At 44.5% G+C, this 16,374-nt stretch overlaps 1 protein-coding gene across 6 annotated transcripts in view; it reads left to right on the top strand.

Annotated features, from left to right (window-relative positions):
* ACHE (acetylcholinesterase (Cartwright blood group)) overlaps positions 1-16,374 on the top strand; it is a 194,260-nt gene that overhangs the window by 140,347 nt on the left and 37,539 nt on the right. For 4 of the 6 annotated variants that reach the window (XM_040346677.1, XM_040346674.1, XM_040346678.1 and 1 more), the window contains exon 2: positions 10,925-12,457. In XM_040346677.1, the coding sequence (XP_040202611.1) occupies positions 10,947-12,457 (1,511 nt within the window). In that variant the 5' untranslated portion in view covers positions 10,925-10,946. Of the gene's footprint in view, positions 1-441; positions 548-608; positions 961-10,924; positions 12,458-16,374 lie in introns of those variants that run through there. The other 2 variants (XM_040346675.1, XM_040346676.1) reach the window with 2 other exon arrangements.

Genomic DNA, 16,374 nt, shown 5'->3' with positions numbered 1-16,374 from the left:
GTGGTGAGAACATAACCTCGCTTTGCTGACGACGTTTTTTCACCCGCGCATGCCCAGAAGCTACTTATGAAGCAAGCTTCAATGGAAAAAGTGGTGAGAACATAACCTCGCTTTGCTAGAACATTGTGAGAAAAACGATGGTGTGTAGGCAACTTCGTCTTTGAAAGTTGAAGTTTCAAAAACGTCATTTTTTACTTCACAGAAAATGTCGTTTTTTTTCATCACATAAAGTGATGGTGTGTACGCGGCATAAGAGTCGTAGTTTTGTTTTAGATAATTGGGAGATCTGGCTTTTTAAACGTGAAATTCGTTTTTGGCGAATTTTTTGTTTTTCTTTCTGTACAGTGATAAAGGGGGCCCCTCTCGCCTTGTCAGCTGTGATAAGACAGGGGCCCCCACCTCTCCTCCTCCCCTCACCCTACCCTCCTAGAGCTGTGTGTCTCCCTGTCTGTGCATGGCGAGGTCACAGCTGTTGTGTGGGCTTCTGAGGGGTGAGAAGAGACACTGGGTGGAAGACACGACATAGGCGGTCAGAGAGGAGGACAAGGTGAGAGAGGGTTGTGGTGGGACATAAGGGATCTCACTCCTCATAAACTCTTCCCCTCATCTTTATTCTCACTCCTTTGCCTTGCGTCTTCCCCGGCTGTCCAAGGAGTCTCGTGGTCTTTGGCTGTCCCCATGGCCAAACGTAGTCACCACAAAGATTTTCTGAGAGGAAAAAGCCATCAAAGCTTTTCTCTGAGGCGCTAGTCCTTTACAAGTACCCTGGGGGGAGGGGGGGCATATTAGTAAATCTATGGAATGTTTTTAAGTTGTACACAAAGCAGGTGTCCGTCAGCATTTTGTAGCATAAAAAAGTAATAATAATGGATCTGGAGAAAACTCTACGGAATTCCGAAGTTCTCGAAATAAACACCGGTTGAGATATTTAGGATCGGGTGACCCCCTCACTCTCTTCTGGTGAGTAGCAATAATTGCTGGCTGTCCTTTCTTGGAGGCAATTCAATCTGTCTGTCTTTTCTCTTTAAATATCTTTTTTATTTACGACCAAAAAGCTTTCACATTGCTTCAAAATCTTATGCCGCGTACACACGCTCATTTTTCGGGCATGAAAGAAAATGTAATTTAACCACTTAAGCCCCGGACCATTTTGCAGCTAAATGCCCAGGCCAGGTTTTGCGATTCGGCACTGCGTCGTTTTAACAGACAATTGCGCGGTCGTGCGACGTGGCTCCCAAACAAAATCGGCGTCTTTTTTCCCCCCGCAAATAGAGCTTTCTTTTGGTGGTATTTGATCACCTCTGCAGTTTTTATTTTTTGCGCTATAAACAAAAATAGAGCGACAATTTTGAAAAAAATGCAATATTTTTTACTTTTTGCTATAATAAATATCCCCCAAAAACATATATAAAAATTATTTTTTTCCCCAGTTTAGGCCGATGCGTATTCTTCTACCTATTTTTGGTAAACAAAATCGCAATAAGCGTTTATCGATTGGTTTGCGCAAAATTTATAGCGTTTACAAAATAGGGGATAGTTTTATTGCATTTTTATACATTTTTTTTTTTTTACCACTATTGGCGGCAATAAGCGATTTTTTTCGTGACTGCGACATTATGGCGGACACTTCGGACAATTTTGACACATTTTTGGGACCATTGTCATTTTCACAGCAAAAAATGCATTTAAATTGCATTGTTTATTGTGAAAATGACAGTTGCAGTTTGGGAGTTAACCACAGGGGGCGCTGTAGGAGTTAGGGTTCACCTAGTGTGTGTTTACAACTGTAGGGGGGTGTGGCTGTAGGAGTGACGTCATCGATCGAGTCTCCCTTATAAAAAGGATCACTCGATCGATGCAGCCGCCACAGTGAAGCACGGGGAAGCCGTGTTTACATACGGCTCTCCCCGTTCTTCAGCTCCGGGGAGCGATCGCGACGGAGTGGCTATAAACGAATAGCCGCGCCGTCGTCCGGGATCGCTCCCCGAGGGAATCCGCCCGCCGCACGCAGCGCAGGGGGTCCCGATCGGACCCCCCACCCGCTAGAAGGCAAGGACGTATATATACGCCCATCTGCCTGTCCGTGCCATTTTGCGGACGTAAATAGTCGTGCGGCGGGCGTTAAGGGGTTAAAATCACTGTGTGGGGGCTGCACATTGTTTTTCAATTTCTGAAAAACTACAACAAAAAAATTCGAACATGCTGCATTTTTTAACGTCGTTTTAAAAAATTGCGTTTTTCGGGTTGTAAAAAATGATGGTGTGTGGGCTAAAACGACATTTTAAACCCGCGCATGCTCAAAAGCAAGTTATGAGACGGGAGCGCTCGTTCTGGTAAAACTACCATTCGTAATGGAGTAAGCACATTCATCACGCTGTAACAGACAGAAAAGCGCGAATCGTCTTTTACTAACAAGGAATCTGCTGAAGCAGCCCAAAGGCGATTAGAACTTCCTCTTTAGAGTGCCGTTGTACGTGTTGTACGTCACCGCGCTTTGTTCATCATTTTTGAAAAACGATGGTGTGTGGGCAACATCGTTTTTAATGATGAAGTTGGAAAAACTTTGTTTTTTGGACATGCTGAAAAACAATGTTTTCTTTCATGCCGAAAAATGATCGTGTGTACGCGGCATAATGCCGCGTACACACGATCATTTTTCGGGTTCTAAAAAATTACGTTTTTCAGGCTCTAGAAAAAGCGACGTTTTTTTCAACTTGATCATTAAAACGGCCTTGCCTACAGACGATCGTGAAAAAAAAATGCTCTAGCAAAGCGCGGTGACGTACAACACGTACAACGGCACTATAAAGGGGAAGTTCCATGCGGATGACGCCACCCTTGGGGCTGCTTTAGCTGATTTTGTGTTGGTAAAAGACGATTCGCGCTTTTCTGTCTGTTACAGCGTGATGAATGTGCTTACTCCATTACGAACGGTAGTTTTCCCCTAATGAGCGCTCCCGTCTCATAACATGCTTCTGAGCATGCACAGATTTTTAACGTCGTTAAAGGCCATTTTTTTACAACCCGAAAAACGACAACGTTAAAAACGTCGTCAAAAAATAGAGCCCGTTCGAATTTTTTTTGCCCATTTTTTAGAACCCGAAAAATGCTCTGAAGCCCACACACGATTGTTTTTATTAACATTAAAAAAAAAACTTAATTTTTTAGAACCCGAAAAAATGATCGCGTGTACGCGGCATTACATTCGCTGCCAGCCTTTTCATTTTAGATCTACGGCTCAATTCCTAGGAAAAGTAGTGGCATTGGTCACGACGGTTACTTGTTTTTTTTCTTTTTTTTTTTCTCAGGGTTGCAATTTTTTTATATTTTTTTTAACCACATCACCCCCGGAAGAATTTACTCCCTTCCTGACCAGAGTACTTTTTGTGATTCGGCACTGCGTCACTTTAACTGACAATTGCATGGTTGTGCGACGTGACTCCCAAACAAAATTGGCGTCCTTTTTTTCCCACAAATAGAGCTTTCTTTTGGTGGTATTTGATCACCTCTGCGGTTTTTATTTTTTTGCGCTATAAACAAAAAAAAGAGCGTCAATTTTGAAAAAAAAAGCAATATTTTTTTACTTTTTGCTATAATAAATATCCCTAAAAATATGTAATCCTTAGTTTAGGCCGATATGTATTCTTCTACATATTTTTGGTTAAAAAAAAGTGCAATAAGCGTATATTGATTGGTTTGCACAAAAGTTATAGGGCCAGATCCACGTAGCGCATCGTAATTTTAGTCCGGTGTGGCGTATCGTAGTAACGCTACACCGCCGCAACTTTGAGAGGCAAGTGCTGTATTCACAAAGCACTTGCCTCTAAAGTTACGGCGGCGTAGCGTAAATCTGCCGGCGTAAGGGTGCGGAATTCAAATTATAAAGATGTGGGCGTGTTTTATGTTAATTTTACTTGACCCGACGTAAATTACGTTTTTTCTGAACAGCGCATGCGCCGTCCGTGGGGGTATCCCAGTGCGCATGCTCCAAATTAACCCACAACAAGCCAATGCTTTCGACGTGAACGTCATTCTACGCAAAGCCCTATTCGCAAACGTTTTACGCAAACGACGTACACAACGGAAAATTCGATGCTGGCCCGACGTCCATACTTAACATTGGCTACGCCTCATATAGCAGGGGTAACGTTACGCCGAAAAAAGCCTTACGGAAACAACGTAAAAAAATTCGCTGGCCGGACGTACGTTTGTGGATTGGCGTATCTAGCTAATTTGCATACTCGATGCGGAAATCGACGGAAGCGCCACCTAGCGGCCAGCGTAAATATGCACCTTAGATACGACGGCGTACTAAGACGTACGCCAGTCGGATCTAACCCAGCTTCAGGCGTATCTTGTTTTGTGGATACAAAACAAAGATACGCTGGAGCAACCTAGAAGTTACGCTGCGTATCAATAGATACGTCAGCGTAACTGCTTCGTGGATCTGGCCCATAGTGTCTACAAAATAGGGGATAGCCTGGCATTTTTATTATAAAAAGTTTTTCTTATTAGTAACGGCGGCGATCTGCAATTTTTATCGTGACTGCGACATTATGGCGGACACATCGGACACTTTTGACACTATTTTGGGATCATTGTCATTTATACAGCGAACAGTGCTATAAATATGCATTGATTACTGTGTAAATAACACTGGCAGTGAAGGGGGTTAACCAGTAGGGGGCGAGGAAGGGGTTAAGTGTGTCCTAGGGAGTGATTCTAACGGTGTGGGGGATGGGCTATCAGTGACACGACAGTGATCAATGCTCCCGATGACAGGGAGCAGTAGATCATTGTCCTGTCACTAGGCAGAACAGGGAAATGCCTTGTTTACAAAGGCATCTCCCCGTTCTGCCGCTCCGTGACACGATCGCGGGACTCCAGCAGACATCGAGTCCGCGCGCACCCGCATGGGGGGATTTTCAAAGGAACGTCCAGGTACGTTGCTTTGCCCACACAAGCCATTCTGCCAACGTATATGTGCGTTACGCAGTCGGCAAGTGGTTAATAGAATAAGATTGCTGTTATATCTGTTTGCACAGAGTTTGATTACCTAAACAAATATATATAAGGTGTTCCTGCTGTTTTTACCATGTTGGATTGCTTAAAAAAATAAAAATGAAGGTGCTCCTGCACAACTATTTCTGAGAGAACACTGGCCATACACCACAAGTAAAATTTAGTTGGGGGGGGGGGGGATTTGATTTTGAGAAGTTTGTTCAATTTTCTGGTTGTTAGTCGGCAATCTTCTTCCTTCTTTCTTCTTTCTTTCTTTTTTTTTTTTTTTTATTTCTTTCTTTTCTGTAGTGATGAAAAGAAAGGAAAGAGGCTGGGAATATTTTCATGATTGAAATTCTAACCAAGAATGTGATGTTCGAAGAAGCTCCATACGTTACAAAATCTGATGTTAAAATCAAACAAGATTTTGACTTGCTTTCAAACATCATTAAGCTGGCCATACATTTATACAATTTTCCTATTCAATTTCCTTTAGATTTAAAGCTTGCTTGCATACCTGTGCTGGCAGTCAAATTGTTGTCTATTGGGAAGCGGTGGCTGCTTCCAATGTGAGATCTGTGCAGGTGCATGGTCCTCGAATTCCCCCTGGGTGCAACAAGGCCTTATAGAGATCACTGCTATTACCGTGTTTACCCAAAAATAAGACCTACCCCGAAAATAAGACCTAGCATTATTTTCCAGGAGGGCTGCAATATAAGCCCTACCCCGAAAATAAGACCTAGCATTATTTTCCAGGAGGGCTGCAATATAAGCCCTACCCCAAAAATAAGACCTAGTTTAAAATGCTTGTAAAATCCTACAATCCACTCTATTACAGTATTACCGTATTTTCCGGCGTATAAGACGACTGGGCGGATAAGACGACCCCCTAATTTTCCAGGAAAAATATTGGTTTTGGGATATACTCGCCATATAAGACTACCCCCTTCCTACAAGTCTTTCTGGAAGCTGAGGGGTAGCCAGAACCGCTGATAGAAACAGGCTTTTTTCAAATCTCACTGTGCCATTACATTACATGCCTCTCTGTGCCATTACATTACATGCCCCCACTGTGCCATCACTTGCCCCCACTGTGCCATCACTTGCCCCCACTGTGCCATCACTTGCCTACACTGTGCCATCACTTGCCTACACTGTGCCATCACTTGCCCCCACTGTACCATCACTTGCCCCCACTGTGCCATCACTTGCCCCCACTGTGCCATCACTTGCCCCCACTGTGCCATCACTTTCCCCCACTGTGCCAACAGTGCCATCACTCACGTTTTGCTGATTTGTTTCCAGGCCGGTGACAGTCTCCGTGCTGCGAGCGTCCATGATTTGAAAGCCGCGCCTTCTTCTCAGCGTGTCCTGTGATAGGCAGAACACAAATTTTCCCAGCAGCGCCTCTGTTCTGTGTTCCGCCTATCACGGACGTCCTCTCGTCCGAGGATGAGAAGGCATCTGTGATAGGAGGAACACAGAACAGAGGCGCTGCTGGGAAGATTTGTGTTCCACCTATCACAGGACACGCTGAGAAGAAGGCGCGGCTTTCAAATCAGGGACGTTTGCAGTACGGAGACTGTCACCGGCGTATAAGACGACCCCCTACTTTGGATGCATTTTTTTGCATCCAAAAAGTCGTCTTATACGCCGGAAAATATGGTATATAATGTACAATGTGTGCGTTTCTGTAATATAATTGCGGGGAAGAGAGCTCTGGCGGGTCAGAGAAGCGCAAAGCGGCGATATAACAAAGGTATTTGGCACAATTATATTACAGAAACACACACATTGTACATTATATACTACTGTAATAGAGTAAATTATAGGATTTTACAAGCATTTTAACTCAGTTCACACTGAGGATTCCTGACAGGCAGGGAGGGAGAGGGGGAGAGAAGACATCACATTACATGTAAGACCTACCCCGAAAATAAGCCCTACTGTGTCTTTTGTTGCCAAAATGAATATAAAACCTGGGCTTATTTTCGATATGGTATGTCTGTGCAAATCAATGCTCCCACTCCAAATAGACTTTTTGGTCCAAGTACCAAAGGGGTGCCTGTGGCCCTAGGGCTGAAGGTTGGGACCTATGGCATTAGGTTGTGCATTATAGACAAGTGTTGTCAATAGATGTGAATGTGCCCTTTAGAATAGCAATGGAACTTTGTTGCTATGTGTTATAAAATTGTGGTTCTAAGGTGGATCTACAGACATTTTTGGATAGAGTGAGAAATGTTTTAGACTCTCTGTCAGGTTATTAGTGCTTTGTGTGTTCCCATTTAGGATTCCCCTTAGGATGAATTCACATCTGAGCGTAGCGTTTATGCATGACTTGTGCATTTGTATGCAGCGTTTTTGGGCTTTGGCTTTTTTTTTATAGTCAATAGAGAAAACTATTATCTGTTGCATCATTTGTTGCTAGGTATTTTAGCTTTTTTAGCTTTTCCATTTGCTTTTATTTTGTTTTTTATTATTATTCATTTGTTATAATGTTTTTTCGTTAGGGCTAGAAATTGGGATTAGGGTTATTTATTATTTTATTTATTTTTATTTTATTTATTATTATAAGAATAATAATAAATAAATACAAAAAATAAAAATCATAAGTAAAAAATTAATTCAATAAATGAAAACTAAGGACCAGATTCACGAATAATTACGGCGGTGTAACGTATCCCCTTTACGTTACGCCGCCGCTAGTTTTCTGCATAAGTGCTTGATTTACAAAGCACTTGCCTGTAAACTTGCGGCGGCGTAGCGTAAAGCCGTCCGCCGCAAGCCCGCCTAATTCAAATGGGGCGTGTACCATTTAAATTAGGCGCGTTCCCGCGCCGAACGTTCTGCGCATGCTCCGTTAGGAAATTTCCCGCAGTGCTTTGCGTGAAATTACGGCGCCCCTGCGGTGAGGAGCAGGGGGCGGGCACATACTGGCAGCGTCACTGGTTGCTGGGGAAACCCGCCATCCCAGCAAACCAGCGCTGCAATTTGTAAATATACTGGCGGTCTGGGCAGAAGTGTCACTCGGGCCGGACTTGGACCGCCATTTAGTGACGGCTGTGATAGATCATACACAAACATACGGCGGCGGTGGAAAAAAAAAACTCGGCAGTTTTCCGCCCTGTACCCAGGGCCGGCGCTGGCGGGCCGGATTTAAAGGTCCGCCGGGCCGTAGTTTGCCCATTCCTGGTCTAGTCACACAGCACCGGAGATCAGGTAGGGAGATTGGGCACAGTGAGGCATGAGCACAGTGACAGCGAGGCATGGGCACAGGGAGGCATTAACACAGTGAGGCACAGTGAGGCATGCACATGGACACAGTGAGGCAAAGTGAGTTATGCAGATGGACACCCTAGGTTTATTCTCGAGTCAATACGTTTTCCCATTTTTTTGTGGTAAAATTAGGTGACTCGGCTTATTTTCGGGTCGGCTTATACTCGAGAATATACAGTAACTATGAATACATAATTAACCCTTAACTTTAACCCTTACACCTTAAAATTAAAAAAAAAAATAACTAAACATCCTAAAGCCTCGTACACACGATCGGACTTCCATCTGACTTTTCTGTGGATTTTGGTCCAATGGGTGTTGGCCTTGAACTTGGTATGCATACACACGGCACAACATTTTCAGCCAACATTCACCAAACCACGTGGTTTTTCAGCTCTTTACCGCCACCCTTTGGGCAACTTCTGCTATTATTGTCTGATGTTTAACATTGGTTCCGAGCATGCGTGTTTGAATTTTAGTTCAATGGACTTGTGTACACAAGATCAGATAAACCGACGTAACATATTTATTGCCCAACAATTGGTGAGCATGAACAGCCAACTTTTGTTGTTGTTAATTCAGCCAACCATTGTCTGATGGAGCATACACACGGTCGGATTATCCGACACCATGTCCGTCAGACAATTATGCCCATAAAGTTGGATCGTGTGTACGAGGCATTACACAAAATAAATTATTATGATTATTATTCATGGGTTTTTTTTGTTCGAGTTTGGGTGTTTGTTATTATTATTAATAATAATGGCCCGGATTCAGATACAATTGTGTATCTATCCGTGGGCGTAACGTATCTCAGATACGTTACGCCGCCGTAACTTAGGGCACAAGTTCCGTATTCATAAAGAACTTGCGCCCTAAGTTACGGCGGCGTAGCGTATGTGTTTCGGCGTAAGCCCGCCTAATTCAAATGTGGATGATGTGGGTGTGTTTTATTGAAATGAATTGTGACCCCACGTATCTGACGTTTTTTACGAATGGCGCATGCGCCGTCCGTGAACGTTTCCAAGTGCGCGTGCTCCAAATTACGCCGCAAACTGTCAATGCTTTCGACGTGAACGTAACTTACGTACAGCCGTATTCGCGAACGACTTACGTAAACGACGTAAAATACGACTGTTCGGTCGTTTCCGACATCCATACTTAACATGACTTACCCCTGCTTTATGAAGGGTAACTTTACGCCGGAAAAAGCCTTAAGCAAACAACGTAAAAAAATGCGCCGGGCGGACGTACGTTTCTGAATCGGCGTATCTACCTAATTTGCATATTCGACGCGGAAGTCTAGGGAAGCACCCCTATCGGTCAGCGTAAATATTGCACCCTAAGATACGATGGCGTAGGAGACTTACGCCGCTCGTATCTAGGCAACATTGAGGCGTATCTGATTCTATGAATCAGACGGCGAGATGCGACGGCCCGCACTCAGAGTTACGACGGCGTATCTGGAGATACGCCGTCGTAACTGCTTTCTGAATCTGGGCCAATGTATTTAATATTTTTTTAAGGTTATTTTTTTATTAATGTAATAATACAAATTATTTATTTTACATATTTATGATGTTTTTAGTTATTTGTGTATTTATTTTAAAAAAAAATTATTTGTATATTACTATTTTATTTCTTACATTTTTCATTTGAGCAGTAAATCGTGCAAAAATGCATGACAAAACGCACAATGGCGCTTTACCGTTCATTCTTATGGAAATAAAAACGTGCCAAAAAATGCCCAAATCTGCCGATTTTAGCAACAAAAAAAAGCTCCAGAACTTGTCTGAGCTTCAGACATTTGGCTTTAGGCGATTTTGAGTGACGATGGAAACCATCTCCAAAGAGAATCATTAATTTTTCCCCTGCCAGCCTTATGCTGCATACAGACGATCGGACATTCCAACAACAAAACCGTGGGGTTTTTTTTTTTTTTCGACGGATGTTGGCTCAAACTTGTGTTGCATACACATGGTCACACAAATGTTGTCAGAAATTCCGAACGTCAAGAACGCGGTGATGTACAACACTACGACATGCCGAGAAAAATGAAGTTCAATGATTCTGAGCATGCGTCATATCGATTCCGATCATGCGTAGGATTTTTGTGCATCGGAATTGGCTACAGACGATCGGGAAATTTCCGCCAAGAACTTTTGTTGTCGGAAAAATTGAGAACCAGCTCTCAAACATTTGTTGTTGGAAATTCCGACAGCAAATGTCTGATAGAGCCTACACATGGTCGGGTTTTCCGACAACAAGCTCACACCCAACGTTTGTTGTCGGAAATTCCGACCGTGTGTACGCGGAATAAGAGTGCATATTTATTTAAAAGTTGTTTTTAAAAAAATTATTTGGTTGTCAGTTAGGTAGTTTAGTCTTTCCCAATTTACTACTACCCTGCATCACCATGCTTCTCTCTACTAGCTTTCTCTCTCTTATCTGTGTTTAACTTACACATAATTCTTCCTCTTATCACGTTTCCTTTCATTCCATTCTCAGAACTGTTCCATTTTTTGTTTTTCTCCCGACATGAATGTCTTTTAGTTTGTTGAACTGTGTGTATCTTGTTACTTTGCAAACTGACTCTTTTGTGCCCTGATGTAATGTTGTTGTTTTTTTTCTCCTTTTTGTCCCTTAGGTAAATTCAGTGAGGACCAATCATGCACTTCTTGTCTCTGACCCCATTTACCCTCTGCACCCTCTCTCTCCTCCTGTCTCGGGCACTTGGTCAGAGTGACACTGAGCTCCTGGTCACCACCCGCTCTGGAAAGGTGCGAGGTACCAGGATAAGCGTCCTCAACAGTCATGTCACAGCCTTTCTAGGGATCCCGTTTGCTGAGCCTCCAGTGGATAAGTTAAGATTTCGACGCACAGAGCCAAAGAAGCCATGGAGTGAGGTGTGGGATGCAACAGTCTACCCCAATGCTTGCTACCAGTACTTTGATACCCTATATCCCGGGTTCTCTGGGATGGAGATGTGGAACCCAAACAAGCCAATGAGCGAGGATTGCTTGTACCTAAACATTTGGGTTCCTCACCCTCGTCCTTCAAATGCTACAGTAATGGTTTGGATCTATGGAGGTGGCTTTTATAGCGGATCCTCTTCTTTGGATGTCTACGATGGACGTTATCTTTGCCATGCAGAAAACGTCATAGTGGTCTCCATGAATTACCGTGTAGGAGCTTTTGGCTTCCTAACCCTGACACCCGGAAGTGCTGATGCCCCAGGGAATGCGGGCTTGTTTGACCAGCGTCTGGCACTAGAGTGGGTCCAAGATAACATTGTGTTCTTCGGAGGCGATCCCAGGACTGTCACCATCTTTGGTGAAAGTGCTGGAGGTGCTTCAGTCGGCATGCATGTCCTTTCTCCTGGTAGCCACCATCTCTTTTCCAAGGCCATATTGCAGAGTGGTTCACCTAACACACCATGGGCTACTGTTACACCCCAAGAGGGTCGACGTCGGGCTGAACTTTTGGGAAAGCTTTTGGAATGTAGGCAAGGAAATGACTCCGAATTGTTAAATTGCCTAAGAACAAAGCCACCACAGAAGCTCATTGACCATGAATTCTCTGTTCTTCCATCACCATGTGTCTTCCGCTTTGCCTTCGTACCAGTGTCTGATGGAGACTTTTTCCCAGATGCCCCTGAAAATTTGTTGAACATGGGCCGGTTCAAACCATGCCCCTTGATAGTGGGTGTTAACCAGAATGAGGGATCCTACTTTCTATTGTACGGTGCACCTGGCTTTAGCAAGAACAATGATAGCTTGATTACGCGGGAGGAGTTCCTTGGTGGGGTGAGGATGAGTGTTCCACATGCCAACGACATTGCCATGGAAGCAGTGGTGATGCAGTACACTGACTGGACAGATGAACATGCTCCAGTAAAAAACAGAGATGCCATGGACCAGTTGGTGGGAGACCACAACGTCATCTGCCCCGTTACTCATTTTGCAGGGAAAGTGTCTGAATTTGGAAACAGAGTCTATGCCTATTACTTTGATCACAGAGCCTCCAATCTCGCTTGGCCACAGTGGATGGGAGTTCCACATGGCTATGAGATAGAGTTTGTCTTTGGACTTCCCTTAGACCCCAAATTGAACTATACCAAGCAAGAGGCAGATCTGAGCCGGAGAATGATGAAATATTGGGCCAATTTTGCACGGACAGGGTAAGAATGTACACAAGGCTTTTGGGGCTTGAAGTTCACTCAAAACTGATAATTCAATAGCCAGCATGTTGAAGCACACAAACTGCTACCAAATCTCCAGGATCCCAGTGGGAGGGGTTTTCCCTCAAGGATTCCCACCCCTATTTTTAGTGTACTCATGTAATCTGATTCTAAATGAGTCTTTTGCCGCGTACACACGATCAGACATTCCAACAACAAAACCGTGGATTTTTTTCCGACGGAATGTTGGCTCAAACTTGTGTCGCATACACACAGTCACACAAATGTTGTCGGAAATTCCGAACGTCAAGAACGCGGTCACGCACGTTGTCGGAAATTACGACATCAAATGTCGGATTTTCCGACAACAAGCTCACATCAAACATTTGTAGTCGGAAATTCCGACCATGTGTACGCGGCATTTCATTACCACAAAGGAAGAGCGAAACCCAAGGCCTCCATGTACTTCTTTAGCCAGGAGAAAGAAGTCCGTATGTGGTTCAGCCTTATCAGTTTTGGTTGGCCTTAAGCCAAATAATTATGGTATAATTTAATGAAAAACAATATTGACAAAATTCAGCTGCATCAGATTTTAGAATACTCTCAGAAATATCTGGCTGATAAAAAGACTGCTCTCCCTTTTTTTTAACCAGTCTTTGATGGAATGAAACGTGACACAATCCTCCATCTAGTCATTACTGCTCTCCATGACTCTATTAGTGACAGAAGAGAGTTCTCTATATATTTGTGAAGTAGAATCCCTAGAGGAAATGTGACACTAAAGTGCTGAAACATGCCTACAACACTTCTGTGTCATCCTGTCTCTAGAGGACTCTCTATAACAGTCTAATGAGAAGACATATCTGCAAGGAAGGAGACCATGCAGGTGTCAAGGATAAGGTTGTCACCTTTTCTTCAAGCCAAACCCAAACACTTTTGCGCCCCTTTTCAGGGCAGCGGGCACATGAATTACAGTGGGCAGGTTATTTATTTTTTAAGCGCCTAACTAGAGCCAGAGGCCCGGATTCACGTACAACCGCGTATCTTTGTGCGGGCGTAACGTATCCTATTTACGTTATGCCTCCGCAACTTTGACAGGCAAGTGCCGTATTCTCAAACCAAAGTTGCGGCGGCGTAGCGTAAATAGGCCGGCGTAAGCCCACCTAATTCAAATGTGGTAGATGTGGGCGTGTGTTATGTTAATTTTATGTGACCCCACGTAAATGACGCTTTTTACGAACGGCGCATGCGCCGTGCGTGAAAGTATCCCAGTGCGCATGCTCCAAATTAACCCGCAAGAAGCCAATGCTTTCGACGTGAACGTAAATGACGCTCAGCCCTATTCGCGAACGACTTACGCAAACTACGTAACATTTTCAAAATTCGCCGCGGGAACGACGTCCATACTTAACATTGGTACGCCTCATGTAAGCCTCATATAGCAGGGGTAACTTTGCGCCGGGAAAAGCCTAACGTAAACGGTGTATCTGTACTGCGTCGGCCGGGCGTACGTTCGTGAATTGGCGTATCTAGCTGATTTACATATTTCTAGGCGTAAATCAGCGTACACGCCCCTAGCGGCCAGCGTAAATATGCAGATAAGATCTGACGGTGTAAGAGACTTACGCCGGTCGGATCTAATGCGAATCTATACGTAACTAATTCTAAGAATCAGGCGCATAGATACGACGGCTCAGACTCAGAGTTACGACGGCGTATCTGGAGATACGCCGGCGTAACTCGTACGAGAATCCGGGCCAGAGACTCTAATGGGCTTTAGAAAAGGGTGGGCTTGGGTCGCAGAGGATGCGTCCGGAGCCCACCCAGCTGTGTTGCAACAGCGAATCAATATTTGCTGTTGCAGCACTGATCCTCCTCCCCGGACAATCGGGAAGCAGGTATAAAAACCCATTTCCAGATTGGCCAAAACGTCTGGCGATCCTATTGGACGCCTAGTGTCCCGGGAGGAGCAGAGAGGAGACACACCACGGAAGCTGCTCCAGGAGGGGACAACGGAGCAGCTTTTCCCCGAGCCCGCCACGCTGGAAGATGGCCACATCAGCTCTGACCGCTGCTCTTATCGCCCGCATCCAGGGAAAGGACAGTGGGTGGTGGGGATGTTAGTACAGTCCAGCCCCCCTATAGTTTGAAATCCAGTAAACTAGCCCTTTGTTTTGAGCCCCCTGCCCTAGGCTAGCAGAAATTTGGTCACACCTCTTTGCCCCCAGCCTTCTGAGGCATGTCACAGGTCCCAGAAGGCTGCGGGACATGTCACAAAGAGCAGCGTGGTTCATGCATGCACAGTGGGAAGCCAACTATGAAACCACAAGGAATCAGTCGGCTTACCACAGTCCCCAAAGACTGGGAAAGAACAGGAGTGGGCGAGGACAGTGCTCAATCCCTGGACAGTTAAGTGACCTTTTATTAACAGTCAGCAGCTACAGTTTATGTAGCTGTCAACTTTTAATTCCTTCTTTCTAGGTTTCTCAACCAGAGTCCCTTAAGAGGATGCTAGGGGTTCTTTGAGCAATTTCTGCCTCTTTGATAAGTTCCCACCATCACCATTGATCTTTTTAGAGATCTGTAAAGGGGGTAATTATTTCCAATGACCACAAGTGTAAGGAGAATTCTTCCCACTGACCATCACACTAATGTAACACGAGTTGTAGATATAGGCTCGGATTCACATACATCGGCGCATATTTATGCGGGCGTAGCGTATCTAATATACGCTACGCCGACGCAGCGCACAGAGGCAAGCACAGTATTCATGAAGCCAGTGCTCCCACTCGCTCTCAAATCTACGCTGGGCTTCCTCGGCGTAAGCCAGCGTAGGTGGAAGTGGGCGTGAGCCATGCTAATGAGGCGTGACCCCATGCAAATGATGGGCCAAGTGCCATAGAAGTACTTAAAACGACCCGTGGACGCATCGAAGTGCGCATGCGTAGAATCACGTCGGAACTACTCCTTAAGATACGACGGATCACTGCCTACGACGTGAACGTAACCTACGCCCAGCCCTATTCACGTACTACGTAAACGACGTAAAATACAACGGCTCTGTTCCCTGGTACATACCTTTTCATGAGTTGTGCCTCCTATATGTGGAATAACTTTATGCCGGACGTACGACTTACGCAAACCGCGTATATTATGCGCCGGGCGCAACTACGTCCGTGAATCGGTGTATCTCCCTCATTTGCATATGCGCATAGAAAATCAATGGGAGCGGCAAATGCGCCCAGCGTAAATATGCGCCCACGATACGACGGCGTAGGCAAGTTACGACGGTCGTAGGAAGCCTATTTTTAGGCGTATCTCAGATTGTGGGCACGGCGCACAGATACGACGGCGCATAGCTAGACTTACGTGGCGTATCTCGAGATACGCCGGCGTAAGTGCTTTGTGAATCCGGGCCATAGTAATTTTCAGCAGGATTTCCCTAAGACCATAAAGTTATTTCAAGGGTTCTTCTGTATTGAAAAGTTTGAGAGACTGCTCTAGGGTGAAGACCATCGTTAAATATAATTTCCTTTAACCAGTAGAAAATGAATTAGTTGTGATGGGGTTGATAGTACAGCAATCATTTGAGAAAGAGACGGATTTCTTACAACTCATGAGATACCTGCCCTTCTCTTATCTTTAAAAGAAAAGGCAGAATGAAGATGGTCATTGATGGAAAAAAGACTTTCAAAAAGAGAAAGGCCAGTGATCGTTAATAATAGCCAAGAAAATGGAAGTAAAGAGAACAGTTTTAATAGAGACTCTCAAGTAAATGGAGAGGTTATTGGTCATGACATGTTAAGGACCGACTTCAGGTTCGTGACCCCACCCTCGCATAACTTACCCCACATCCCACTTCCCAGAAACGACTGACACCGGTGTGGAGTAAAATTGGCCTTACGGCCTATTTATTT

Source organism: Rana temporaria, chromosome 3 (genome assembly GCF_905171775.1).
Source record: "Rana temporaria chromosome 3, aRanTem1.1, whole genome shotgun sequence".
In the NCBI taxonomy this organism is placed as follows: Eukaryota; Metazoa; Chordata; class Amphibia; order Anura; family Ranidae; genus Rana; species Rana temporaria.
The sequence above is the reverse complement of the archived record's forward strand: the minus strand, read 5'-3'. Positions and strand labels throughout refer to the sequence as shown.